Source organism: Rhea pennata, chromosome 4 (genome assembly GCF_028389875.1).
Source record: "Rhea pennata isolate bPtePen1 chromosome 4, bPtePen1.pri, whole genome shotgun sequence".
NCBI lineage: Eukaryota > Metazoa > Chordata > Aves > Rheiformes > Rheidae > Rhea > Rhea pennata.
In genome coordinates this window covers 68216892-68243230 of record NC_084666.1, presented here as the reverse complement: position 1 = coordinate 68243230, position 26339 = coordinate 68216892, and the positions used below count along the sequence as shown (strand labels likewise).

General features: G+C 44.5%; 1 protein-coding gene across 1 annotated transcript in view; it reads right to left on the bottom strand.

Moving 5' to 3' along the window:
- Positions 1-26339, bottom strand: part of UNC5C (unc-5 netrin receptor C) — a 255196-nt gene that overhangs the window by 45124 nt on the left and 183733 nt on the right. The window contains exons 4-7 of the mRNA XM_062574197.1: positions 19667-19770; positions 6997-7177; positions 4891-5058; positions 3405-3569 (exon numbers count right to left, since the gene is read on the bottom strand). Coding sequence (XP_062430181.1) covers positions 3405-3569; positions 4891-5058; positions 6997-7177; positions 19667-19770 — 618 coding nt within the window. The remainder of the gene's footprint in view (positions 1-3404; positions 3570-4890; positions 5059-6996; positions 7178-19666; positions 19771-26339) is intronic.

The following is a 26339-nucleotide window of genomic DNA, read 5'->3' as shown; positions in this document are numbered from 1 at the left end:
TTGGTGGGACTTCTGCTTTTGGTTTTTCTATCACAGACTTGACCATGTAGTTGTTCTAGACTGGACCAGTAAAACACTCTAGCCAGCACTTTGCTTTAAATATATTTGTGATCTAGTCAAAGAAACCATTTCTGCCAAAGTTTGAGCCTGCAGCGGAGCGCTTTGCTTTAGGAGCCTCTGCGCTGAACACCCACAAGAGGCATTAGGGAGGACAAATGGAGGGCTAATTGCAATATTTCAGCTTATAGCAATCCCCTGCGAGATGCGGTGCCTGCCTTTAAAAGTGTTGTTTGTTGCACTGAAGTATTTACCACAGTTCTCATACTTCAAGTGGGAAATAATGCAGCTAGGGAAGGAATAATGCAACTAGTGTGGGTGATAACTAGCCAATTCTTCTTATACCTACAGCCTATTTTGTTCCAGAGACTGTATTAATGCTATTACAGGAATTACAAAATGGTTATAATGGGGCCTGCTAGGTGATACTGTGTATTTGGAAACTTAAAATAGTAATGACTGCCCTAAATTTTCACTACAGCTCCTTTTCTTTTTCAGCTCAGCCTTCTGTCTCTCTGCAGGCTCTCTAGTTTAATGACTGTTCATCCTTTCATGTTAAGGGAAAAATACTAACTACTGAATAGGAGAGTGTGTGCATGTGTACTAGCAAGATCATTAGTCTGAATAAATGTGACAGCAGAGTTGCACTAGAAATACCACAGCTAGCGGTAAGCACAAACTACAGCTTTGGGTGTAAAATACTGTAATTACAAGGGATGGAGAAAGTGCCACAGTTTTTATCCCCACAGAAATCGATAGTGGTGCAGACTGCTGCTCTTTGCTGGAGCAGGGGCAGTCTGATGAAAGAGCGTATTGATTTACCCAACTGATGCCATGTTAGTGAATAATAGACTGGAAGAGAAAGGGCTTGTAAATTAGACTCATTTAATCCAGCATTTTCCGGGATATCTACAGTTATATAGAGATGTATTGCTACCAGTGAGTTTTGGTCAAAGCAACAGCCTAGCGACTATTGATAAGATAAACTGCCTACTAATGCTTTGACCCCCCAAATATTTCCACAGTGCTAGTGTCAACCTTCAAGTCTGCAGGATGGGCCGAGATTATGGAGGATGTGTCGCAGCGCTTTGGGCAGGATTTGGCCATGGTGTGGGCCAGTAGCCACGTGAAAGCTCCCCTGGGGCTCCAGCACTGTAGGAAGGTGCCGTGGCTTCTCAGTCTCCTCCTGTGCCACCCGTGTGCCATGAGGGACTGGCTTGCGTGACAGCTTTGCAAGCCTCTGCTCTGCATTCAAAGGTCCCCGAGCTAGGAGGAACATCAACCCCACCAGTTGCTAATAAAATGGAAAGACTCACTGTGTTTTAGGAATAAGAAGAGTCCCGGGCTTCTTCCCAGCTCAGCAGGTAGATCTGCTGTGAATCCAGAGCCACAAAGGCAAAACTGGAAGTGTTCAGCATGGTTTTGCATAAATGCAGGGAGAGCACGCAAGCAAGTGCATGAGAACAGTGAGCACACTGCCACAAAGTACAGCAGATCAATCTTCTCAGCAGTGATGGATCAGGGAGCAGGACTCTTAAGTTTTACAGGTATATGAAACCCCGTGAGGATAAAGACACTATTAAAACACTGCTATCAAATTCCAGCACTGAAGGATCATCACAACGCCTGGAGCCAAGCAGGTCAATACCCGGCTATATATTTTTCATTACCATTTTTATATACATATATGTGAAGCAGCATAGGATACACAATTGCCTCATCCTCTGTCCTGTTGAAGACCTCTGCTTTATACTCAGCACCTACTTTCACAAATAAAATTCAATATACCATCAACAGATAAACAAGATCCCTACAGGGCTTTTATTCTGCAGTACCATTATATCTATTTTTCCACTAGATTTCTGCTTAAATGGCTCTCCCTATGCACATGCACAAAAATGACACATGCTTGTCTAAATACAATCTGATAGTAAAGAGCTCTTCTGCATGGGGGACACACCTTTTCTTCCTAATTTATCATAATAGCTTATTCACACCACTGGATTTAGGGGTACATTAGCTTTCTTACTATAAAAATCACCAAGATGTTATATAACAAGACATAGCTGTTTTTCCCCCTATCTTTAGAGAAGAAAGGGAAAGGATTTCTGAATCTTACCTCCTCTCTTCCCCATAAAAATAGAAGTTGAAGAATTACAGCTTTTTGTGCTGATGACATTGACTAATAGTTTTAACATTATGAAAGTATTTTTGCAAGCCACATTGATGAACTGTTTTTTGTAAACCTGGGAACCTCAGGGCAAATGGCCATGCTGTGACACAAGATAGCTCAGAGTTCACTGACAGTATCTACCTACAGGTCATTTGTTCAAAACTCAGTCCTATTTATTAGTTAGCAATGTCACTTTTTGTGTCACAGTGACTATTAAATGAAAAGGAACTTATCTGAGGGAACAAAAATTCCTGACTCATTTTTTCATGACAGCCCAAAGCATTTTACAGTTTAGACACACACAGCTACCAGACAGTTACAAGTACCACTCTTTGGGCAACAGACAGCTAAGGCTGGAAGGTGAACGCTCAAGAAACGCAATACACAGCAGAGGGACAGGATGGAGGAAGGGGAAAGAGGTATGTGAAAATTTAGGCCCAGGTTATTGTACTAATAAAATGTGAAAGGAAGTATTAGACCCTGTGTGCCATGCATGTGTACAGGGCCTTGAGGAAGGCAAAAGCATTTTCTCTAGTAGGTTCCCCCTCCCTCCCCCAGCCCCCCAGATATCCCTAGCCAGTATGTAAGTGCATGGGCTGTTGGTATTTCTGTGGTTGCACAGGTGGAGAAGAACAACAGAAAGAGCTTTTCTTTCTTTTACTGCTCAAGCACCTACTCACAGGCCAAGGACAAATTAGCTCAGAATAGAAGAGTTTATGGCGCCCAAGTATAAAGTGAGGATCAAAAAGGCACTGTGAACATTTTTCCCGTGAAGGCCCTGACTTATACTGCAGGGACTGGAATGCTTAAATAGGCTCCTTCATTTTGTTGCTCAGCACTTACCGTGATGTGTGTGCACCTTTATCTGCTGTTTGCTGCGACATCTTTTCCCTACACTTCCTCCCTCAGCGAGTGACAGGGCTTGGCACCTCCTCAGCATAAACAAAGCGTGGCTGGCAGAGTTTTGCCACATGACAAATGGGTTGCTGCTGCCAGTTTTGAGCCACATCACTGAAAATGCTTTTCCTCACCTAGCACGAGGATATTCTCTTCTGGGTATGCACCTTCAGCTAAAAGAGATTTTTCCACCTAAATGTCTAGGATGTTTTTCTAAGGCTATGCGTTTTCCAGCCCCAAAGCGGCGGCACGGCAGCTTGACCGAACGCACACTTACTTTGCATGCAGAGCCCGTCCGTGCAGTTCTTGGACTGCAGCACGAGCCCCTCGCAGTCCTTGCCGCCGTTCTTGGGCGCCGGGGCCGTGCACTCTCGTCGGCGCCAGTGGGTGCACTCCGTGCCACACGTGGACCACTTGCTCCAGGACGTCCACTTCCCATCCACTGAGACAAGGGAAGGAGGATACAACTTACTAGGGGGCTGGATGCTAAGTGTGTGTGTGCAAGACCTAGCAAGCAAGCAAAATGCATATCTTGGCAAAGCTCTCAGCCTTTCCACACAAGTCATAAGGATCCTAGGCCACGCAAACTAACCCAGAGAAATGGGTCCGTCTGCATCTTTTTCAGTGATATTTCTGGATCATAAAGACACATTTACTCTCTCTCCTTCCTCTCTGCCAGAGTCCCATTTCTGTTCTTTCCCCTCCCTTCTTAGAAGCTTGTCAGCAGCTTAGCTGTGTGTTAAAGCATATGAGAAGACAAATTGCTTGGGAGTCTGATTTTTCAAACACAGATCAAAATTAAACTTGACAAGAAAGTCTTCTCTAATAGGGAGGTAATTAATGTTAAGTATTTTATATTAAAAAAAAATACCTAAAGGCACTGATATATTTCACATGAACAGAATGAGGACTATGCTTGGCACTCCTCAAAATCCCATAAATGATTTTCAAAAGCACTAACTGAAAGAGCCAAAGAACAAATTATGAAACTGTTCCAAGGAAAAAGACTTAGCGAGGAGTCTGTCACTTGGAATAATGGTGAGAGCTTAAAAATCAGCTTTTTACATTTCACCCACCACTAACGTTCAGAGTCTGGAGACCTTATTCAAACAGTATTGCCACTGGTTTCAGTGGGACTACTGACATAGGAAAGCACTGGACAATATGACAGAGAATTTTGTCACAGAAAAGCCACCAATTACCCTGCGCCTCCTGAGACAACACTGCAGTTGTAAGTGTACATCTGAATACCTCTTCCAGGTACAGATACAGGACTGTCTAGCATAAACGTCTTTGCATTTGACACCAGGTAAACCAAGGCTTCAAATTCAACATCCATGTTTGGGATGTTTCAAATGCTCCACTTGTTGTGACAGTTGGTATGAACAGACATTGCAAATACATTCAGATCACAATCACTTCCTATATTCAGATTCCAATCCTTCAGACCTTTCAACCTATAAAGAGCTTTAGCTCCTACAGTTTGAGGCTCCACCTGTTCCCTAAATCCCCTGAATTACCAGGGCTGAGACAACGAGGCAGCTTTGTGCAGGAGTGGGACTGAATCCCTTGCTGCTTAGTTTAATGTGTGCTCACTATTTTATCTACTTCTGTAATATAACTGCATATTAATTTACTGAAATTCTGGGTTTATTAATAAACAGGAGGAGGTTTTGATGACTGGTATTTTCTTTCTGAAATGTTTGGTGTTAGCAGAAGTATGCAATATTGGCCTCTAGGACTATGTATCATTCATACTGAACCTGGACACAGAGTGGTGCAAGCTATTTTCTGAACACTTTGGCCTTCGCAGAAGGCACCACCGTTGAGTGGTGCAGGATTTGTGCAGGTCCTTGTGCGCTTCTGAAAGCCTCTCCCACATCGGCTGTTACACACCGACCACTCAGTCCAGGTCGACCAGCCTCCATTCACTGGAAAACGAGAAATAAGAATCAGACCACATAATAAAGTCATTCTGGTCAGCACAAGGGTGCCTCTATCTCGGTATCGTACTGTCTCCAAGAGCAGTCACAAGGGATGCCTGGGAAGAGTATGACCAGGACTACTGAATAAACGCAAACCCATGCTTCCAACGTGCAGAATGTGCAGTGACTCAAAACCAGTGTGCAAGTCCAAGAAACGCTGAACCATTTGATAACTATTTTGGCTGGCAGGTGACTTGCCTCTTTCTGAGAGCTGACCTGATCCAGCACTAAACCCCGAGCGGTGCTTACATGAGTGAAACCCACGGGGGCTCAGAGTGCTCCTGCAGCTGGATTAGCCTGAAAGCCTGAGCTCCGGAAGTGCCATCGCTTCCCAAAGGGAGGTAAGCTGTACTCCAGCTTGTTCCCAGACCTACCCGTAATCTCCGCATGCTGAGCGACTCCCGTGTTTTGAACATGTAGACTAGGAACTGATGATTTTCTTCTCCTTTCCTTACAGAAGGTGATTTCAGGATGTCAGGGCAACTTTACCCACCCCTCCACAGAGGCAGGTGGTGCATATGCACATCCCAGCATTACCATGACAGGTATTTAAGCTGCTCAGAGTGAACACACACTAAACACACTTTTTACTTCTGGACCGTGAGAAGATATTTATTGTTGACTCTTTTTCATCCATCTCAGCTTCCAGGATAGACGGACTGATGGAAAGGGAGCCACACTGCTCAATGTAATAATGCAGTCATCAGGGCATGGATTACATTAACTGCTCAGATTTTTCAATCCCCAAATGTTTGTGTTAATGACACAAGTCTTCAGCAGCCCTGGTAGAAAAAACATAAAATGGCTGCTCCCCTACATATGTCTCTTGATTGCACAGCTGAAAAAGATATATGTATGAAGAGTTGCAGTATGCCTACATCTTTATATTGCTGCATTCATCACAGCTACAAAACACAGTGCTCATGCAGGGTCCATCCCTCAATATCACAAACACTGCTAATCAACTCAATTCAACCAGTTTTCTATAAAAACTGAGCTAAAAGGCCCCTTTGTAACTTCAGAGAAGCAACTGCTTACAATTAAATCTAACTGCCACCCTGAATATGAAATGAATATTAGGGATAATCATAGGGTTTTTTCCCCCCACTTCTCTCTCCTATAATTAAGCTGATTGTAAGGAACACCAGGACAGTCAGCCGGCACATTGTCAGAGTAGGTTTTGTGCTGGTGGCTACCTCCTGCCTGAGACATACCAGGGCGAGGACTTTGCAGGGGCAGAGGCCAGGCCTGGCAGGATGCAGTCGCAGAATGACGCAGGCTGGACACGAGCCCCAGAGGGTGCCTGGCCCACCCTCCCCCCCACAAAAACACACCAGCCTCAACTGTAGATTGGGACAACTGATGCCAGTGTAGAATAACATTATCCAGTCCTGTGTATTCTCCTAATGTGTATGATTAAGCCAGGCTGTGTGACTACAAATTGCAGTCCCAGGGTGCTTCCTACCTTTCCTAAGTTGCTGCTGACATTGCAGTATGCTTTGGTAGTACACAATGAAAGTAAATTTAAAAAGATATAAGAGGGTGGATGACTCTGCTGAGCTCTGCTGCATCCAGCTGGTACAGGCGACAAGGCAAGTGACTGCCCTCCCTTCCTGCCCATGTAAGCAGCCTGCCCCTTCCTCCTTTACCTGCCGCTGCCAGGAACCACTACAGCAAACCATCAGCTCCGTTTTCAACATTGAACTCCAACTGCACTCACCGCGTTCGGCGGTAAGTCAGTAAGCAGCGCAGGAGGCCCTGTCTGCTACCTGACTGCAGCACAGGGCAGTATACAGGGATTTCTCATCTTTAAAAGTCTTCCCTCTGCCTCAAAGAAGCAACCTGCTGCTCGCTTCTGCGTGCGGTGGACAAGGCATCACTTACCATAGACGATCACGGTTGCTGTAGTGCTTTTCCTCTTGGCCACAATGTTTTTGGCGACACAGGTGTAGTTGGCCGTGTCAGAGAGACGGGCTTGCTTGATGATCAGGTTGTGATCAATGGTGATATAAAAGTTTCTGTCTTCCACAGGATCGATCACCTCCTCGTTCTTCAGCCACTCCACCTGGGGGTTTCAAAGGGCCACAGGGAAGGCAATGAGTCCTCACCAGGTCACACCACAGCAGGCAAAAACATATGGGATTGTTTGATTCATCCCAGAAAGCGCTGCAAGTCAGAGCGCATCATGAAAGAGTCGCCCGATGCACACTGCCAACGGAAATAACACTCCGCAGCCGAAACGTGGGAGAACAAAGTTTCAGGCTTGCCTTTCCTCCAAGCCCCCTTCCCTCCCACCCGCAGTCGTGTTCCCGTCTCGCTTTGCAAATGGCAATGCCCTTGCAAAGGCTGGAGCTACCGCACGCGCGCAAGCAGCTGATCTGCGCTTTCGGTCGGGGGCCCAAGACATGGCACGGCTGTATCTTAAGACTGGACCTACAAACAGAAAATTCACTTATATCACCAGAAAGGCCCCAAACAGTCAAGGTTTCCTTCTTGTTCTTTTGGATGTCTTGTCCAGTTAGGTAGTAAAAACTGCAACACCCTTGTATGTACCTGTACTGGGTCTAACAGTGAGAGTCATAAGAAATTACGAACAAATTGCAAACAAAAATATTTTAAGGTATACAAACACACTCAAACATATAGGCATGTTATTGTTTTGCTGGAATCAGGATTCAACAAAATAAAGACAGTTACCAAGGAAATAGAGAATCACAAATACTACATAAATGCTTGTTTTTCCCTTTCCTTTAGGTAAGCTATACTTTATTTTAATAAAGTGTAATTTCCTTGGTTACACAGAAAAATATTTTTATATGTGACTTTTAATCCAGACAATGTTCTCTTTATTACCTTCCTAAAGAAACACCCTATTATATCACAGCTGACTGCACTGAGCCACCCTAATATAATTTGGCTGAAAATCTAGTAGCTTGTTTTCTTTTGAAGGGCGCGTGCTCTGAGGGAAGGGGCTGGGGCCCTGGATGGATCAAAGCAGGGCCTTCATGTCACTGGATCATTTCAGCTTGTGCCTGGGATTTAATTAAAGGAAGAAAAACAAAAACATAATCGACCTACTGCCATCAAAAGGTGTGAACTGCCAAGCTCTCGCAAACCTCACTTTTCCAGAAGCACTTGAAGAACTGCCTAAACATCAGCAACCGCAGAACTTGACGGAGAGCCCGCTCCCCGCCGGCGACAGCCGTGCAGACCGCTGCGAGCCGCGGGGAGACAAGCGAGGGCCTCCCCGGGCTGTCCGCACGGCGGGCTCGTCTCGCTCCCCGGCGGAGCTGCTCGAACGCTGCAAGACCAGCCCGCGCGAGCGCACGCTCCTCCGCCGCCGGCCTCCCCTCTTCAAACCCGACTCGGAGCAGATCCGGTTCCAGTATCACCGGGGCTGTATGCACAAACACCCTTCCCCGTGGGTAATCAAGAATAGCTGCTTACAGCAGCGAGCCAGGAGGCAGCCCTGCACGGCAGCGTGCAGGCATCCCAGCTCGGGCAGCTGCAGCCTTCGGGATCGCCGCGCTGGTCGACCGCATTTTCCTTCCCGACTTACGCATTAACGAATGTAACGTCACTGCCCCGAGGAAGGCTTCATTTAAAACCCCCCTCTTTCACAGCAGACCACTGCAGCGCGTAGTACTTTTACAATTATAGTTAATTTACAGTTTACAACGAGTGATGCAAAAAAAGGCTGCAGAAATGGATGCGTGGGTCTGAGAGGAATATGGGAGAAGGAAAGAGGCACAAAACTTTGGAAGCTGTGTTTCTGTCACAACAGCATTCAACTCCTACGGCTTTGTCTGCTGCAGGAGACAAACGCTTCGTCGATAGCCTGGTTTTTCCTTGCCAGGAAGACTAAAATTGTTCTTCCTCCCTTCTTGAATCCTAACAGATATCAGGTATAACTGAGACAACCATTGCCAGTGACAGAGTAAGAGCTTGTCTGTCTCCTTCCTCACCTGCAGGTCCACCCTACACACATCTGGATGGAGAAGCAAGCTGGAACTTTTCTTCTCCTCCTGCTCTGCTTCAGGCTGCCACTTAACCTCTGCATCTCATATATATAGAATGTTTTGCACGGTCTTCAATACCATTATTTATTTCTGGGATGGAGGATAGACTTGCATTAGGACCCTAAAAGATGCTACATGCACTAATGCAGCTGTATACCACCTTCAAGCCTATCGATCCTTGCCTTGTGCTCTACACTGAGGAAATCAGGACAGCAGTGAAACAGAACAACACTTATATCATGGTCTGGGTTTCACTCCAAAATTTTTCTGGTATGCACAAGCAAGTACATATGCAAGCACAACTCGTCACTACCCAAGGGCTCCATTCTCACATAAATAATTCCAGTACTTTGCAGCACTCTCTCCAAATACACACACACACACATATTCCGTCTGGGTCTCAGTTGATTAGACAAAATTAAAGCTGTAAGTATTAAATTCCCTTTCATCTGTGCAAAACCAAAGATCATATGAAAACAGGAGTTGCCAATACCAGAAAACAGACTGTATAATTCAGTATACTGCCTCTGGCTGTTCATCAAATCTCTTAAGAAAAAGATTCTCTTCACCTAATGGCCTACAGAACTTGCCGATAAAAAACATTAAGTTTGCAAAACATCAGAGTGCCTTTTTTCTGAAAAATGTTTTCACAGTATATTGGTAACCTGAATTCTGTGCACATGTGTGTGTCTAAACCCAGTCCCTTACAAGTCACATCTTTAACATACCTAATTCCTTCTTGCTCTGGTATCCAAACAGTGTTTACGAGGTCATAAGTCTGCTCATGTAGCAAAATATAAGATCCTAAAGTCTAAAGAGAGGAACTGAACAGATGATGGATGACTTGAGAGGAAAAAGGCTCTCCTTTCACATATGATTAGCAATAAGCATAGAGAGTAAGACAAAAAAGAGCACCCCATTCCAATGATAATTAGCATTTGTTTCCTCCTTCAGTCTTTGCACAAATGTTAACTAATTAAAACATATAACAACATTTAAATGAGACTTTGGTTAGTACATATTTTCAGTTACTAATGGCCTAATATTTTGCAGACCTGCTCAGTACCTGCAGTGCACAACACCTCTGATCCTCTGGCCATAAGGCAGATGCCTTTTTTTTTTTTTTTTTTGGTGGGGGGGGCAAAGGTAGCTAAACCGGTGAGGGCAGCGCTGTATTTCTCCGTATGTAGGAACTGATCAGGTGTCAAATACAAAAGAGAAGACAGCAAAGCAGATTGAGACAGCGTGATTTACGAACGACAGGTATGCAAACTGTTATTACAGCAGTTAAAGTAACGATCTCAGTTGATGTCATGTCATTCCCCAAGGCTCAGTCTCCTCACTGGAGCGGGCTGTTAAGGCAGTCAATGCAGAAACTCGCCCTGTGTGCAATTCAGCTGCCTGAACAACGGTGATGAGTGCCCTGGGTGCGCCCGGATGCTCACACGATGGGGGGCAGAGGAGGCACCGGGCATTTAGGTGCCCCTCCAGGCGAGCGGACAGAGGGTAGGCAGGACACTCGAGGGCATTTCAAACAGCACAAGATGCCAAAGTGTCCAGGATACTGAATCATGCTCTTGTGTCTCCATTTCTAGATTAGACACTCGCTGTTGCCTAGATATTGAGAAAATATTTTTACTGGCTATAGTCACAAGGATTCTTTGAACAGTCACCTAGCTCTATTTACCTAATTAGATCAGACACACGCACCCTTCCAACTATTGTTAATAAATATATGGATGGTTGTGCACACACACACGCAAGAAGTCTGGCATCAGTTTTCCTGCCTCATAACAGGAGTTATTTGATTGGCAACAATACTGCCCCAAAGGGTGGTGTAGGTATTCCCTCACGGAGATGACACCTATTGAAAAATTACAACAATGTGCAACTAGCTTTTCTTGCCCATCAGCTCTATAGAACATAGAAGAAATTCACATTTCTTCTTCTAGTTTCCAAGCTGTCTCAAGAAGGTATTTCTATCTGTTATGTTTTTAAGCTGCCTAGCAAGAGAAGGACCTTCTCTAGGGTGTGAACAGAGTGCATAGGATAATTCACAGCACCTGTAGATGCTGAGGGGAACGCAGACACGGAGCGCATATGAAGTTCGCTTTCTTCTGGTTAGAGCTCTTTAGTCCTTCGGGTTTAACTTGCAACGCAGCGAGCCGCACGGCTCCTGCCAGCTGTGTTGCACCGGTACGTGCTGTGCTGCTAAGGCCTGCCACGAGACCGCGCCATCCCCGCCACCGGCTGCGGCAGCGCACAACCCGAGGCGGCTGCAGCTCGGAGCAGCGTACCTTGTAGCGCCTTTCCTGTCGTTCCGCTCCCTGGTGAGAGACAGATGTGTTGTCTCTAATTATTCACTGATTGGTATCGGGAGATACATTAACATAATTGGCACATTTGTTCTAATTAACAGAGGGAACCTGCCACATGCCACCCCACATGAAACGCGAGACCATCGGCAAGAGCGGGAAAGCCACAGCCCTTGCTAGGGCTGTATCCTGGAGCTCTAGTCAGCCCTGTGGGATGTTTTGCAGCAGCACCCTGAAATAACGCAGCGAACACAGAGACTAAGACATGCAGAGCAGGGCCAGGCTTCTCTGCAGACAGAGAGCATAAATCACACGAGCGATTACAGAAGTGGGAAAACCCATCAGAGAAGCTAATTGCTGACACAAACTTAGCCGCGCCAAATTACCAGCATCACCACATATTCAAATCTCTTGGCACACATTCCTATGGACGACTGTTTTAGGAACTGTTGGTACAAGAGCACATCTGTGAAAGCAAAGGCTGGAAGAGGGATGCGAGCTCCTCCACTCCTGATAGTGCAACTGGTTCCCTACACCTCTCACGAGGGCAAATTCAGCAGGATGAGTCCTGGATCTGGTCTCGCTGCCTCCCTGGCACCAGCCTTCCCTGGGCTCATCTGCAGAGCTGGGAGCACCTGCTGAAAACAGTACAAGACTCTCACCCCATCAGACGTAGCCACTGATTCCTGTGAGCACAACTCTCCAGAACAGACAAGACGGGAGGCAGCAACGAGAGATTTGCCAAAATAAAAGGTGTGTTAGGACTGCAGGACACAACACGACTGCGTTTGGGCCTTCCCTGCGCCTAGAGGAAACAGCAGGATGCTTTTCAGTCTGATCTCTCTGCAGGACCAGCATCTTAGCCATCCTCTGTGCGCCGTACGGACCGACTAACCTAACGCTGCTCCCCTCGGCGCTATCCCGATGCGCTCGCACTGCTCCCAACACCGGCTAGGTAATTGCAGCTCCACGGGCACCTACTACGGGGCTTGCTGGGTTTGTCTGCATTGCCAAAACCAGATAAGGATCCGACCGCATACTGATATTAACTGCACGCGTCCACCTTCCAGTAAGAACAAAATCAACATTTGTGAAACTAACTACTGATTTGGACACAGTATAAGACACTCAAGTGAGACTGAGAAAAGTCTTAATAGTTTTCACATAAGGTACCCGAAATAGCTGTTGGCTCAGTTGCCTGAGAGCTAAGCATCTTTTCAAAGAATATTATTTGATTTTTGGATTTGGTTTCAATGGTACAGTTTCATCCCTACAACTGCCCACAGAAGAGGATGACCTGTCCTTTGCGTATTAGTTTCTGAAAATAGATTTCTTACCTGTTTTAAGGTTAAAAGAAAAAGTCACCTCCAAAAAGGCTGAAATTACAGCTATGAGAGAGCACAAAACACATATTGGGAATGAGGCAGCGAGTGCAAACCACAGTGACATTTTGTTCAGTTGTTGTTACTTTGCTTCTGCTGCCAGTAAGGGGAATTTGTTTTCCTGCTGTGGAAACACTTCCTTAATTGCACATATATCCAGCTTGCTGCCCAAGCACTAAAATCTATATGGAGTGTGTGTACAGCTGCTGGACGCATCTAAGCCTCTTATAGCTTTGCTTTACACATGATGGGGAAGTGAAGTCGCACAGAAGGATAAACGTCACAGGCCAGGGGGACTGCATGGCTCAAGTAACATCGCATGGAGAACTCTACTGTTCAGCCTTAAAATCAAGCACAGATCACAGCATCGTTAGCAAAAAGTGGGGTTGGCGGGGCTGCCAGGAAAACAGGTTCCTTGCTGCACTCACACTCTGCAGGGAATGAGGGCTCGGGGCCAGAGGTCCCTTGGGTGTGGGTCAGCGCTTTTGGTGCCCAGCATCCCTCCCCCCCCCCCTCCAAATTGGGCATGCGGGGCGGCTGAACCCTGGACCCGCTGCAAGGGGGCTCTTTGGACACAGCTTTAAACTAATTATCAATGTCTGCGGTTCTTCAGCTGTGCCAGGGATGGATGCACAGACAGATAGGTGACCTCATTCTTCACAGCATCAAGTTATCTGCTTTTCATGATACTTAAATTCAATAAGGGAAAAAGATGCTGGGAGTGACTGAAGTCCCTGAGAATGGCAGCCTTCCTGCTCTCCCTAGAAGCTGTTGCCACTCCTAGTGCCTGCTGTGCAGACAGCTCCTCCAATGTCCTGCCAATTTTAAAGGTATACAGGATTTTGTTCAGGTTAATAAAATGCTGTCAACTTTAGAAGCATCTGGAAATTTAGGAGCAAAACTCAGCAAAATCTGATCAAGCAGCTCTTGAGTGACAGCTAATGTACACTCCATAGACAACACTTTGGAAACACCTCAGTTAAAACATGGAAGTATCCTAATTCTTCACACCTATGGTGTGCACCACATTTGAAGAATTTACTGCTACATTTGAAGAATTTACTGCTATAGGAACTGATGAAGTCAAACGCTATAGATGTAATTGAGACTACAGACAGGAATTCAGGCTGGGCAAACTCTGCCAGTGGTAATGCTGGTACTTGAGACATTAGGAGGACTTCTGGCTGCAGGAGCAGGTATCAGTCAGCATCAAAGTAGGACTGGATGAACTAATCTTACAGGTGTACAGAATTGTATTTCTCTCCAGGATGTGGAGGTATATTCATCTGCCTCATTGAAAAATGCTCTTAAAAGCAGTCTCCTGCACTGCACATCTTCCAAAAATATGCACAAGGTAAAAAACAGTTGTTACTGAGTAGAGCTTGAAGAGAAGAACAACATGTGAGCTAAATCAGGATCCCAAAGTCATCTCTGCAGCAAAAGCAGGCTGTGAAGAGGATGGTTTAGCAGGGTGCACATCACTGCTCTTGTAGGAAACCTCTCATTACAGTATTCCATAGAGGACCTAGAAACCTGACTGTTTTTACAGCCTGCAGATCGTTTTTGACTGCGGTTAGACCTAAACAAACAGCAACTTACTCACTTAGGAGCAAACTCTGCCCTTACCTACATTGGTGTGAATGGAACTGAACTAGAAAGGGCAAATATGGGGTTAGAACCAAAAGAAAACTTAAGTATCAAAAAACTAGGTCCTGAAAGAAGAGCTACATATTTCAGCATGGGTTTCTGCATGATGGAAACTAACCAGTAAGAAAGATTAAGAATAACCTTGTAGACAGCATATTCCCAGGGAAGCACAACACCAATTCCAGCCTGCGCTCAAGTAGGGGGTTGCAACCCGCCTCTCGCGTTTCTCAGCAGAGAGCCCTGCGCCCCTGCCAACACATCATGCAGGATCACACTCTGACAGTTACGGGGAGCTTTATCCTGCGAGCTTTGGAGAAGGGCAGGCCTGCACCGCCAGACTTCACTCAGTGTCTAAATGAGACTTAATCCATCGTAGGAGCCAAAACAGTCGCTTTGAGCACCACTTCTGGAGCACATTCTTGCCCTCTTATCACACCACTCATCCAGGAGAGGCAATTTACACCCTCATCGCCTGCCAGCGCACAGAGCTGGGCGCAGAGAGAGCGTGGCAGCGATCTGTGCTGGAATTTGGTAGTGAAAGAAAGAGGATCGTGCTCCCTGCACGTCGCAAAGCACTAGGCGACACAACGCCGTTTCCCAGCTAATCAATATTTGCGGCCACAAACTCTTCTGCTCCCCTCTCTAAAAGCTCGCTTTCCTGCCGGGAATACAAAACACTGCCTCGGCGACACACACCTGCATGGCTACGCATGCACATGAAGCTCCAATTAAGGGATAACTGCAGCAAAGCATAAGCAACTCCCGTGCAACAAAGCAAACAGCAGTCATATTAATAATCAATTAGATGGAGCAGCCACCTGATGTTGCTGATTTGGAGAAGTCGCCAGCTGCCACCAGCTTTTGCCCATGCAACAGCAACCAAATAAAGTCTGTGTCACAGTCATCTTCACCTGGCAAAACAACTTGTTCTGCCTTTTGACTTGTGAATGTTTTTCCCCTTACCCTAACTCCTAATTAAAGACATGACTGTAGATAAAAATCATGTCAGGATTTAAATCCAACTGGGTCACCAAACTGTACATTGCACCCTGTTCTCCAATTAAACCCCTATGTGAAACAGCTCAATTATAATTAAAGAAGCAATTATCCCCTTGTTGAAGGTGCAGCAAATCACACATTTCACTGCAAAAGTTCATCTAGCTGCTTATGGAATATTAACTAATCTTACAACTTATTGATGTTCTGATCTACAACCTATTGCAATGAACTAATTTGATGAGACTTAGTGCCCCTCCCCATGTTTTTTCATGTGCACTACAACGCTGGCATCTCTCAGAGAACAAACAGAATAAGCTAACAGATTAATTGCAAATAATTCTGCCTGTACTGTTGGTGCATTAGAGGATGGGACCCTGTAAAGAATATGATCCTTCCTGGCTTCTCAAGTTAAATTTAGAAAAAATGGACACAAACCAGGGTGGAATTACAACAGAGTTTTCTGATGACAACAGGAAGGGGAATGCTCTGAAGCCCAGACTTACTGAGAAGCAGCAGCAGCTCCCATTGACTGTGGTTGACCAGACTGCTCATCTCACCTTAACCTCCACCAAGAGGAAGCACAAGACAAGGAGCCATGCACATAGGACAAAGCATCCTACAGTGACCTAAATTTTTGCTTTTTTTTATTTCCATTCCAATTTTCTTTTCATTGCAGTCACCTGTGAATTTGCCCCTTTGCCCCCTCAGATACATGCAGATACCTCAGTACAACAGCACATGTGGGGAACTGGTCCTTCAGTTGTTTGTCAAATAAGAAATAACAAAGCATTTACTCAGGTGTTTCAGAACTTGTTGGTAGGTTTAGCTTGGTATTAGCTACAGAGCTATGAGAGGGAAGGCATGATTTAGAGGAGGACTTTTGTTCTGGGTTGCTTATCCTGATTAACGCCTTAATTTGAACAATTCTGCATTGCTTTGAGAACTACAGTGACACTCTGAAAATCTGGGGAGAGCCAAAGCTCTTGGGTTTTCCCTTGAATTTTGCTGTCTCACTGCTAATTTTCCTTCTACTTCCCTTCTGCAGCCAGCCTGCAGCTGGCATTGATGCTGCCGTTGCTTAAGTGCAGCTGGCACTGCTGCTGCTGGGAGGTGGTTGCAGAGGCACACAGCCACATAGAAGCTGATCTGATTATCCCTGCGACCGAGTAAAGCCTCTGTTCCCACTTTGTCCCAAGTGAACCAGCTGAATGTACTTTGATTTGACCCAGGTCACGAGACTGGTGTATTTTAACACACCTTCTTTTATTTGGATCTTGGGCTTTTTTCAGTGGCTGTTGTCTGTGCCTGCTTTAATGCTTGTGATACCCCAGTGGATCTGAGGGACTAGTAAGTGCTGCTTAAAAAGCCTGGCCTGCCCATCTCTATCTTTGTCCTTTTTGCCCTCTGGAGCAGCTGTATGCTGCTATGCAGTTCCACTTATTAATAATTATAAGACTTGTTTCAGCACTGATCCATAAGAGGTTGACATGGTTAATTGCAATCAAATATGCGAGGAATTATAAAACTAAATTCACTAGCTACTGAAAGAGTAAAGAATGTGTCCCTAAATGTGTTTTTTTTCCACCACTTTCTAATATCAGGAAAAACAAAATGGAGAGGGACAATACAACCAAAGCAGAAAAAACAAGGGGAAGACTCTAGGACTCTAGACTCCAGTATTCATTGAACGGACATCTCACACAGTTTCACAGCATAAGCTTTCTCTTCCACTGTTTTGTTTTTAAAGCCAGTGATCACTTCAGAAAGCAGTAAACTGAAAAAGCAAAACAAAACCCCATGCCCAGAGCAGGGAAGAGTTTGAGGTACATGCTCAGCAAAGCATTCGGAAATATTGCTAACAGCTGTTGCACTTACATTACCCTGCTCCACTTGGGACAGCAGGAATCAAACCAGTTTTTCTACAGTGTAAAAAAAGCCTCATAGTCTACCACCTGCCCAAGTCCTTTCTTACTTAGGTACTTGTATCATCATATCAGAAAGTTCTCTGAACAAATAAATGAAGTATTAAACAAAGAACTCATTCATCTCTAAATTAAAACAATCATGTAATCCTTCAACCCACCAAATTACCTTTCATCTTTCCATTTTTTTAAAATTTACCTTACTAGCTTCAGCAAGTGGCTGTAATAAAGTGTCACATTAAGGTATTCATATTCATAGTGTTCAGGTCTTTGTTCTTTTAATAGTGTTGGAAAGAATCTACAAAGAGGCTGCAGTAGGCTGCTGTCCAATCTGGGTGTTTGATCTCGTTCTGACTTCAAAAGTCAGAAGAGAAAAAATCCAATGCTGAGAACAGTTTTTTTGAATGCCAGATGGGGTGGATATGATTTCTGAGCCTGCCAAGTGTTAATTGGTGTCCGCCCCGACCACAGTACAAATAAGAATCAGAGCATACAGTCATGCATCTCTGCTGTTGACAAAGTAAGCCAGGATATTAAACAGCAAGAAAAAGTGCCACTATTATGAGGGCAGCTCACAGAGCATCTTTTCAGAGATCACTTCCTTGGGAGATGTTGTACTAGGAAGCAGACATGGCACATTTTTTAGCCTTTACAGCAGCTCAGTGAAGGGAGGACACATAATCTGACTTTAAAAAAAAACAATTACCAGTGCTAATGGCTCTTCCAGACTGTTTATGACAGCAGAGAGAGGTCCCTGTCCACACATCATGCTAAATCATGCTGTTTGGGTCTCAGCCACCCGACCAGGCTTTACAGACTCTTCTGAGGGATTAACTGGACTAAGTGCTGAAAATGTAGAGCTGCATGTAACATCACACTCATACAAACTGCCCGTCATGAGCAATCTCCATTTCCAGGAATGGTTAACTTCCCCATTACCACCATGCATCTGCAGAACAACATGCCCTGTTGCAAACACTCTTGTCATTGCACAACAGCAAGTTGATTTGATGCTAAGAAGCAAAGGCAAAAAAAAAAAAATAGTCGGTAAGTTCTTGAGGAAAGCCAACTGATTAATATTGCAGTTGTCAGCAAGCTGGCTCAGCAGACCTAAGCACTCTTTACACTTTTGGGGATCTTAATAGTGAAAGAAAACAGCCTAAGGAAAAAGAGAATAGGAGAAATCTTCTATGCTAATTATCCCTTCTGATGTTTGTGGACACTTTTCTGCAATTCTGATTAAATCTAAACTTGGGTTAGATGGGGAGGTAACACTTTAAGCTTCATCCCCTGAGAAATCAGCCATCAGCACTGAATGACAACCACTTTGCTACTTAGCCATGACAGTCTAACTTACCCTAATGCAAATTGGCAACAGTTTCTTCTGTGCGTGGCAGAGGAAAACCGAGGAGAATTCAGAGAGGGGAATTACTGTCATTAACAATCAATTTTTCTTTTAACAACAGCGGTGGATTTATGATTTCAGAGGCCCCCCTATAACTCAGAGACCTCCTTCCCGTGGGCAATGAGTTTGAAGTTGTTTTCAGCTAGAGCCACCACCGCACTTAGGCAGGCTCCTGTGCACAGAGAAACCCACTGCTGCTGGTGGGCACAGATTTGGCTGAAGGATAGGCTCACTACTGCCTGGGGGAGGGCGGTCCACTGTGAGCCTGTGCACTGTGTTCATTTAAATGTTATAAGCAAACCTGATAAACCCATAACATGGATTCTTATGCAGACACTTCCCCTTCCTTGCCCCCACCGCATGCTGCTTGGCCTAGGAGCCCCATATCAAACCATGGTGCACCCTCTTGAGCTGAGCTGGCCAGTGAGTGCACACACAGGCATGTGCACAAGCATGTGAGAGAAATAAAATCTAGCAGAATAAAAATTAAAATGTCTTAATAGTACCTCTCTCAACAACTGAAACATCTTTTTCTTTAAAAATAAAAGGAAAGATAATAGGCTGGTATTAATATGTCCTACCAGGTATGTGCCACTTAGATGCCAGCTACAGCTATAATTTTTGAAAGGGAACAAAAAACTGAAACCAAACTGCCTTTAGCTCTGCCCAGCAGGGCACCGTACTCGCCTCCAAAGCCATTAATCAGTCCCCAATCAATCTATTCCACGCACAGCAGGCAGCCAGCTCTCCACTGCCACCCATTCATCATGCCATGCCCCAATTCACTGCACCATTAGCCACAGACTTGGCCTCAGTGAGGATAACCAAGCGCCAGGCGCCAGGGAGAGGTGCAGCTGCTGCTCACCTCAGCTACTGGGATGCCTTCGGGAGGACGGCACTGGAGAAGGACTTCTTGCTCCAGGGACACCTCTTTCCCCAGGGGCTCCTGCTCGAAAGTCTTCCGAAGATCTAGGGAAGGAGACGGAGGAGAAGAAGGGGAGAGGGAGAAGGAGAAGGGGAGAAGGAGAAGAAAGAGGAGGAGGAGGAGGAGGAGCAGGAGGAGGAGAAGGGAGAAAAGGAGAGGAGAGGAGAAAAGGAAAAATAATTGAGTGTCAATATTAATAGCTAGTGGTTTACTTTACATTTGATTGCAATACCACACAAAACATGAGAGATCTTTCTAAGCAGAGAAAATAGCATATCCGTTCCCTGGAAAGCGATGCATTTCAAAAAGGCTGGGACATGTTTTCATTTCATTCAAACATCAGGTGGTCAAATGTTTCATAGTGGATTTATTATTTATATTGTGGTAGAGCATGTGAACCCAGTGAGGAAACAAGACCTCACTGTGAAAGGTCAGGGCCAAACACAGAACAAAAACCAAAGCAAGCCCTTTCCTCAGGCAATTTACATTCGGTGGACTATGCCAATGAAATATGGCAGAAACTTAAAGAAAGTTACACAAAGCCATGAAACCAAAGCACATAAGTTCAGTTGTCTTAAGCTCAAGGGTGAAAGTGTTTATATAATGGACTTATAATTTATATGCATTCCCTTTAGTTAATTTGCTTTAGTCGATTTGTACAATTTTTCTGATTATCCCGGTCGCACTAAATGGATGGCAATAATGCTAACACGGAGCTGACCTGTGCTGGAAACCCTCTCCAGCACTACAGCAGCGGTGCAGGCAGGGAGGGCACTGAACGCGGCCCTCCTAAGCTCAGACCCGTTCAGCATACTGGCCGGCTGCACACTCTGGCTGCTTCACAACTCACTGTCTTTGGTGGCAAAACAGACTTGAGAAGTTCCCTCCTTACCACCGGCTCGCTGTTCCTGCCACAGCCCGGCACCCTCGCTTTTGTGCCAGGGCTGCTGCTGGCGAAGGGGGGCTTCTGGCCGCAGCAGAAACAGGGTATTTCTCTCTGCTGCTTCTTTCTGCAGCATTCGCACCAGCTCGAATGGCCACATTTGAAGCCATATCAGAGAGCTGGTCTGGCTTTAAAAAGAAGCACTGCAAAAAGTGATTTTTTTTTTTTTTTTTGTTCTGAAGTCAGACCAATTCCCCAAGCCAGTTAACCGCGTGGCTGCACAAATAGTTGTGTCATGCTGAAAATAAACAGTGCAGGGACAATTTAAAAGCCAAATATTTCATATTATGGAGACATAACCTGAGGCTGAGCTGTAAACCAGATCACCAAAATGAACCAGCCTACAAATAACCCATCCAAAGCGTTATTTTTCATCGAGACTACCTCCAAGATCTGATTTAAAGGCGACCCCACAAGGAACAGCATCAGCACAACTGAAGGGCAAAATGCAGGACAGGCGAATCCACAGATGGAAAAGGATGGGGGGCGTTTGCCACCAAACTCAGCCCCTTTGAAACTCGCCCTCAGATCGCACAAGGCCTCTGTCTCTTATCTTGGGGAAATGCAGTGGATTTAAATATCAACTTAGTTGTACCGTGGAAAGAGCTGTCATAGTCACTCAGGTTGATTTTAACTTACACTGACATTGTGGTAAACTTCTAAAATACTTTCATGAAACCCACGCATTTCCCTGGAGAGACTGAGGCATCTCTGTCGGTCCTCAGCGCAGCCAGCAGACAGAGGAGATGCCCAAGTCCCACTTGCTCTGTCTGGTGTGTATGGGAGGTGACGGATGCCTCTCTGCTGGGATGGGATTTATGGCCGCTCTTAGGGCACTCAGCGATGAGCTTTGGCAAATCCTACTTGACCAGTGGAAGAAATCGTTGCCTCCAGGTGTCTGCTTGTTTGGAGGCTAGTTACCTTTCCCACCGCAGAGCTGTCAAAGGGAAGCACACGCCAGCATCACAGCACAAAATCCAGTACTGCAACCCCAGCTGTTGACCCACGGGGCTTTAACCTATGGCACAGCATAGCTTATGGCAGAGAGGAGGAGCAAACATCTGCAAGTGATAATTCCTGAAGATGACACCTCACCAGCTTGTGTCTGTCAGCATCCTTGTTGCACTGGTGTTATCCCAGGCCAGCAAGGCCAGCATACCTCCGGACATGTACAGATACGTGTAAGACAGGGACAATTATAACAGATGTATTGTGCTCTAATATCACGGCTGAGGATAAATGGGAAAGTTACAATGTTGGTAATATAAGCGTATGAGCATAGTAATAAATAGTACATTAATTATAGCGTTCAGGTTCAGAAATGGAGCGATGAGTAAAGCAGAGCTAGATCAGACAGATAATAATCCAAGGTTTTTCCTTGACACATTGATTTACTATTCTCCCTGCCTTTCTGAAACATTAATAGAGCTCTGAAGTTATCTCAGTAGCCTCATATGCACACAATTATCACCTCACACATACAATGTTTTGCTTTAACCCCCCCCAGTAAACAGCATTAACCTAAAAAAATGTGTAATAACAGTAAAAAATCAGGCTTTATCCTTTCTATTATCAACAGTTGGAATTCCTGAATATGAGCAGTGCATTTTCCCTGGGAAATGTTTCAGTACAGTTACAGCAGGTGAGACTAATTCACTTGAGATCCCTGCTCCCCTCCTGCCCTGCAGAGCCTTGCTGGGCAGTAACGCTTTAAAGGCACCATTGGATTTGAGTGGGTCAATGATCCACAAACTAAAAACACACTAAGTAGAGGCCTTGACATAATAGACGTTAATGTCCTCAAAGGAGCCATTAGATACTATTGAGTAAATGATACTCATTTGGAAAAAAAAAAAAAAAAAAAAAAGGTACGTAATTGTGTATTTACAACATAAGGAGCTCTCCTACCTTATTCTGTTGGCCTCCTCCCATGCGCTTACAGCTTTATCCAGGCAGAACTACCCACGGCCTCCTGCCGCAAGCATGCCTCCTACAAATAGCTACAGATGGCAGCTGGGCAGGGCAGCTTCTACCCAACTGAGTATACGGGTGGCTGGCTGCAAAAGACAAACCAGCGAGTACGGTGGGATTTTTTTCAAACGATGAGGAAGTGGAAGGCCTGCACAAACAACTTCCCACCTGCTCCTGCTGGCATGAAACACCCCGCTGGGACACCATGGGGTTTTGAAATAATTCCTTTTTTTTTTTCTAAGACCCTTGCAGTAAGAATTTTGTGGATAACATAGATTTCCTTATAATTCTTCAATCTTCAACTTCCTTCTCCCATTTAACAACTATAGTCTTCACGGCAATTTCCTACTGTCAATCATGAGGGGGTGAGCTGGCCAATGTGTGGAGGGACTCTGGATCTTTTCCAAGCACAGTGTTTTTGAAAAGATTTTTCACTTTTTCAAAGTGTCATATAAATTGCAATTGCTTACAAGCAAGGACAGAAGGACGCATATTCCCAGAGAAGGTTAAAAGATGAATAAAATACATCCTCCTCCCAAAAAGCTTCAACATGTTCAGAAAACATGCCTGGGAAAAAAAAAGAAAAAAAACAACGAAGCATTTGATCCACTCTAGGTTAGGACTTCTTTGCCTGGGAAAAGGCAGTGTGAATTACTGAAGCCCCAGTCCTGCAGCAGCCCCGTTACCTATTTCTGAGACCGAGCCTCGTCTAACCTCAACTTCAGTAGGGATGACATGAAGAAAAAGGCAGTTGCACTTTTTTCTTTGTTTTGCTAATGTAGAATAATCCCTTACTGTCAGCATTAGCAATACTCTTCCCCCAGTCATGCAGGTAATATTGCTGGCACAGCTCTCCCCTTCCCCAGGAGAACGAGCCCTGGTGGAAAGCTCTGCCCTGTCCTGGGCGAACGGGGCTCTGCCAGCCTAAACTACTATCAGGAAAATCTTCCACCTATAACTTTACTCTGCAGGCTGTCATCATAAAAAGAAACCGAGGGGAAGAATTAAAATTCTGGTCTGCCACCTTGAGCCAGACTCTCTTTTCTTTACTAATGTATGGTCTTAGTGAATTCAGAGGGGGCTCTTGTGCTGTGTATCGCAGCACATTTACAGCATACTTAAGATGAGCCTTTCCTCTAAGACTCCTGAAATACTTCTGCACAAGCCTGTCTCTTAAGGACAGATGGCTGTATCCAGAGCTGCATTAAAATGAGAGAATTTACACAAGCATAAGACTGAAACAGCATGATAGGAAATCAAAATCACAGTGTAAACCATGTTGTTACCTTTATTCCTCAATTTCTCTGTTTTCTGGGCAAGGAAGGGGCGTTAGATTTTAGTTTTGCTGCACTGCTAACTGTTTAATGCATTTGTAGCTTACAAACAACAAACAACTTAAAAGTTGCATCTCTAGCTGCTAAATATAATAGTCTATGTGAACTCATGGCATTTCCACACTTCCTTTTCTAGCTGTCATCACGGAAGAAAGAGCAAAGAATGACCTTTTTTTTTTTTTTTTTTTTTTTTTTTTAATCGAACATATTTTACCTCTTTGCTGGTGTTCTGGTTCTTGCTGTGATGGGTGGGTGGGTAAAACTTTAAGGGTATCTTTTATCACTGCTGAGAAATGTGATAAGAGGCCGGCCAGACGCCTTCAAGGCAGTGCTAATGCAAGGGTGACTAATGAATGAGCATGAAAAACGGACACTTGTCAGCCAGGAATTAGATGTATACCAGAAACGAACAGAACAATGAGGCATTACTGTCAGGGGAAGATGGATTTCTGCCCTTGGTAGACCTTAAAGACTCCTTATTCTATTCTGTGCTCTTTCTAGTAACTCCAACTTCAACTTTCCTTCTATAACAAGCATGCCAAGCCTTTCAAAAAAACGAGCAAGCTTTAAGCACACGAAAAGCAAAACTCCATTATTTTCTATCCAACTTTCATACTAACTGCTGCCATTGAGAAAGGTACATCTGAGGTATGCCTTCAGAGAAACAAGTTTTTAAGAAAGTGAAAAGTCCTTCACAAAGAGTCCTATAGCCATACATATGCCTACAAAAACATACCTCATTTATTTCCCTCTCATGCATTTATTTCCCAAACTTAGATGATCGATGTGGAGTTAGAGAAACATGAATAATATTGTAAAGCCTGTCTATTCATTTTCCATCACTTTCTACAGTTCTGGTGCAAAAAACAAAGTGACTCCTTTTCCTGCAAAGAGGCATTAGAGACTGAAACAAGCACTGCAATTCCAAATTTAAGAGACTATGTGCTATGAGACGTACTTTGGCCGGCCTCTCTTTTCTGTTCACGGTTGAGTCTATGACTTTCGTACAGGGATCAATCACACTGGTGGATAAGTAATGGAAAGGTTATGTACAAAAACCTCCTTTTCTTGATTTTTGTCCTTGTGCAGTTCCAGTTCTTTGTGGTTAATTAGATCAAACCAGCTTTCCACTGAGACAGTCACAGCAGTGCCATCAGTCTGTAACCCAGGAAATCCCTCTGAAACCCCTATTGATTGCTTTCATAAACAGAGCATCTCCCTCTGCAGAGTCCCTTGAATAAAATCGTGGGGCACAGGTGGCTGAGGCTACTGTCCTGAGGCGCTGAATATGTGCTGAATGTCCTCTGCTTGGAAGGGCCCAAGCTAAATGACTAAACCAAGCCCAGAACCCTCTCTCCTCTTTTATTCATTATATATCTGCAGCCTGAGCAAGCGTGAGGCTCAGACCTGTCAGGCTCCGATTCTTCCAATGGCATCTTTGGCCAAATGGGAATTACACTTAACCTTGACGACTCCAGAGACTGTCTGCACTTTTTTCAGAAAAATAATTTGCGTCTCTCCACTCAAAGCTAGTTCAGACAGGTAAAGCTATGTGCTGGTAAGACAAAATACTTTTCTGCAACACAGCTTCCGTGTTGGTTACAAGCATAATGAAGAACTCACTCAACAATTTAGTACTAATACATCTGTAAAAAACACAAACAAGGCAACTTTACAAAGAAACTTAGCAGATGATTTCCCAGTCACACACAGATCCCATCATCCTCATCTTTTTACGTTTTTACCTGATAGTTCAGTATTTCTGGGTTTTCTTTGTAAACTTAACCTGCAAACTAACTTATAAACATAATTTCATTCATTTTAGTTATTTACTTCTTTGGTGATTGAAGATGGAATCTAAATTTCCTGTTTTTAAAATAAAATCATAAATGTCAAGTTAAAATGGCCTGATCTTAGGAGGTCCCTTTCTGGGTGACAAATGAACTGAAGGTAAGGTAGACATTAGAAATATTAGATGTACAGTGCAATTTATATGTGAACTTACAACACACTCAAACACTAAAAGCTGTGTTGTAAATGAAAGACAATTTGTATACACATGGTATTTTGTTATTGTTGGTCTTCTGATCCACTAATCTGCCTTTAGGAGCTGTCTCGTTGCTATCAAAACAAATACAAACTTTTGTTAACTTCCTGATTACATCTGTCTTTCACCCTCAGACACTAAGCAGACCCTACTGAAAGATGCTCATTTCTTGGGTATGACAGCATAGGTAGGATATTCTCAAGGCTCCTATTAAGGGATTAAATACATACAAACTCAGTTAGGGTTTTTTCTTCTGTTTATAAGCAACACTAACAGTGAGGTCAATGTCCATCTTCATTTATTAAGTCTTTACACTTT